Source organism: Phoenix dactylifera, unplaced genomic scaffold (genome assembly GCF_009389715.1).
Source record: "Phoenix dactylifera cultivar Barhee BC4 unplaced genomic scaffold, palm_55x_up_171113_PBpolish2nd_filt_p 000675F, whole genome shotgun sequence".
Taxonomy (NCBI): domain Eukaryota; kingdom Viridiplantae; phylum Streptophyta; class Magnoliopsida; order Arecales; family Arecaceae; genus Phoenix; species Phoenix dactylifera.
This window is the reverse complement of record NW_024068062.1, coordinates 182,120-185,000: the sequence shown is the minus strand read 5'-3', so window position 1 is coordinate 185,000 and position 2,881 is coordinate 182,120. Positions and strand designations below refer to the sequence as shown.

The 2,881-nt window shown below is 40.3% G+C and overlaps 1 protein-coding gene across 1 annotated transcript in view; it reads right to left on the bottom strand.

The window, feature by feature from the left end:
• The window catches only part of LOC120106901 (UDP-glycosyltransferase 82A1-like), a 4,480-nt gene extending 1,849 nt beyond the window's left edge, over window positions 1-2,631 (bottom strand). Inside the window, exon 1 of the mRNA XM_039119997.1 lies at window positions 1,397-2,631. Within this exon, the coding sequence (XP_038975925.1) occupies window positions 1,397-1,871 (475 nt within the window). The 5' untranslated portion in view covers window positions 1,872-2,631. The remainder of the gene's footprint in view (window positions 1-1,396) is intronic.
• Between the last annotated feature and the right edge of the window lie 250 nt (window positions 2,632-2,881).

The window sequence follows — 2,881 nt, the reverse complement described above, 5'->3', positions numbered from 1 at the left end:
ATTTAAACCTATGTCCGATATTGCATGTAACATGTTACTTTAAGTTACTAACTTCTAGCTAAAATCTTAATTAAATGCACCACAAAAGTTTGCTTCGGGTTGATGGTGATAAATTATTCGATTTGATCTTCGATTTTATATACATTTGAGAAGGACCACCCTCATCTAAAGCACATCCGTGCCACGCATACAGGTGGTCAAGCATAGAATCAGACATTACGGACATAGACTTTGAAGTCGATGATGTGAACACTGGACAACCCTACATTGTTGAATGCTTACATAATTGTATACCAACCCTTGATGGGTCGATTCACCAACTTAAATACCACAAAAATGCTTTACTAACTCAGATATCGTGTTCTCATTGTTCCGCCATGTGATGAAGCAAAGGTGCAAAACAGTTGACTATTAAGAGGGACAACCTTCCGGAGTTACCGTAGCCCATGTGATGATGTACCTAAGTTTCATAGTCCACGCTTTTGGAAGGTCAAAATCTGGTCAACCTCAATGGATCAATTGTTGGACCAACTTTATAACGAACCGACTTGTTAATATCTTACCTGCTAATATCTTGGATTATATATTGATCCACATCAGGTTGGCAAACTATAATTAAGGACATACAGGCTCAAGTACCCATTCATATGAATGCCCACATGCATACAAGCTATGTTGATGTTTTACCTTCTAAATTTCAAACCATTTCAGATGCATACTCAAACATGCACACACATAGAGATATATATATAAACATCTACGAATTCGTAACTACGTACCCCTTTCTATAAGATACTACTCCCAAGTCTCTGATTGTAGCCAAAATCCTAGTTAAGGCATCCCACAGCTTGCCCTTGGCTGATGTTCACAATATTTATGCCATCTAACTAGCAATTAAAATGAGAGCCCTAGCTAAAAATAACGTGCTCATGTAATATGCTGGTGCAATATCCACATCTTGACCACGACTACCCTCATCTCAAGCACATGCATGACATGTACGTACGCGTGGCCTGACAAAGAATTAATCAGATATCACCTTTGTGGTTGTGGAAGTCATCAATGATCTTACCTACAAAAGTAGACCTTTTATTGCATCCATCTACCCAACATTATATAGCACCTAGCACCTAAACAGAAGGTTTCCTACAAAGCCGTACGTCGTGGCTCTACTCACCAACTTAAATACCACGGTCCACCAAATTCAATAGGCCAGAGAACTTTTAAATCCAGATATCTCTATTGTGGATATTAGTTATTACTCGGAGATATCAATTCATGCAACTTTGAAGGTGAAAAAACGTGTTATTTTGCAGCAGTCTCAGTTCGAAGAGGAGGAATTAATCTATTTATCAGAAAACTACAGTGTGGAATCAAAGATAGAATTGACCCATACCGCATTCAGAGATGAAGCCTTTCCGAATCAGCTCCGGGATGGCCGATATAAGCCGGTACGTAGCGTGCATGGCGGGCCAAAAACCGGCAGCCGGGATTCCAGACCTTGCCACGACCGGTATCGCCCATGAGGCCAGCAGGTCGACCACCACGCACACCACCCCGTCGAGTTCCTTCAGCAGGCGCTCAAGATGGCCAGGCATGGAGTTCTCCATGGCGTCGTCGATGGCCGCGAAGTCCCGGGGGGCGTCGCCTGCTCCGAAGCCACTAGGGATGGACGCAAAGCCGACGTGGTCGTCGGTAGGATCCGCCCGGCCGGCTGCGATTCGGCGGTGGATGAAGTCCGGGCTCGCGACCATAGGGAGGAAGCCCTGGGCATGGAGGGCCTGAGCAAGGTGCAGCATGGGAGTGACATGGCCCTGGGCTGGAAAGGGAACGAGAACAACTCTAGGTTGCATCTCAAATCCAACTCTCATGCTCTCTTCTGTCCTTCACCACCTTCTCTTGGACATATATTTATAGGACGACGGGAGGGGATCCGGCGGCCTTAAAAAATAATATTTTATTAGCATTGAAAAAGTTTTTTGTTTTTTTATGTAAAAGATTGTCCCCAGCAATGAACTTCCAAAATAAAAAAAATTAGATGATTGTTGATAGTTCATGGCATCTTCTTAGCTTTTTAAAAAAGAAATTAGATTTCTACATCTTAATTAGTTTCCAAAACGTGTCATCACTTCAATTTTCTGAAAAAATCAAATCTTAAAATTTAAACTTAACTCATGTGTAGAAGTTAAGGGTTTAAACTCATATTCAAACTCGAATTTGAGCTGATTAATTGAAGGGAAAATTATTAATTTACTGTCATAGAACAGTGCTGGACAATACATTCATGATAAAATGTTACAACAAAATCTATAGATAAATGATTAGTAATTTATAAAACAATATTAAATAAAATATCAATAAAATATTGTTATATCAGTATATAATATTTGTACACACACACACACGTATATATTATATGGGCTTGCATTCTTGCATGTGTACATGTATTGCGGCTAAGATCCTGCATAAGAGAGCACTAATTAAGAGGTGCTTTTGTTGAAGTCCACCTTCTAGGTGTGGATATGTCACTATAGCTCTTTTCATTGGCCAAATTTTGCAGGTTAGATCCTTTTTAATTCTTTGTATTATATAGGAAGTACAAGTTGTAAGGAAACTATATACTTTTGTTGGTAATTAAGGGCTTTCAACTCATGTGATGTGCTTGGGTAAGAACATAGATCAGTTTTTTTATGGAGTTGGGCTCATTGGCACATAGAATTCTACTAAACTAATCAGCATATGAAACATGGCTCCACCAATCCCGGCTAGATGTTTAATTAGCGTGCTTGGTGGGAGGACCAGTACTCAATCCAGGCCTTTCTACCTTTTGGAACTACTTGCTTAAGAGTTCATGTGGAGAAGTGCAAGCAACTTTATTAGG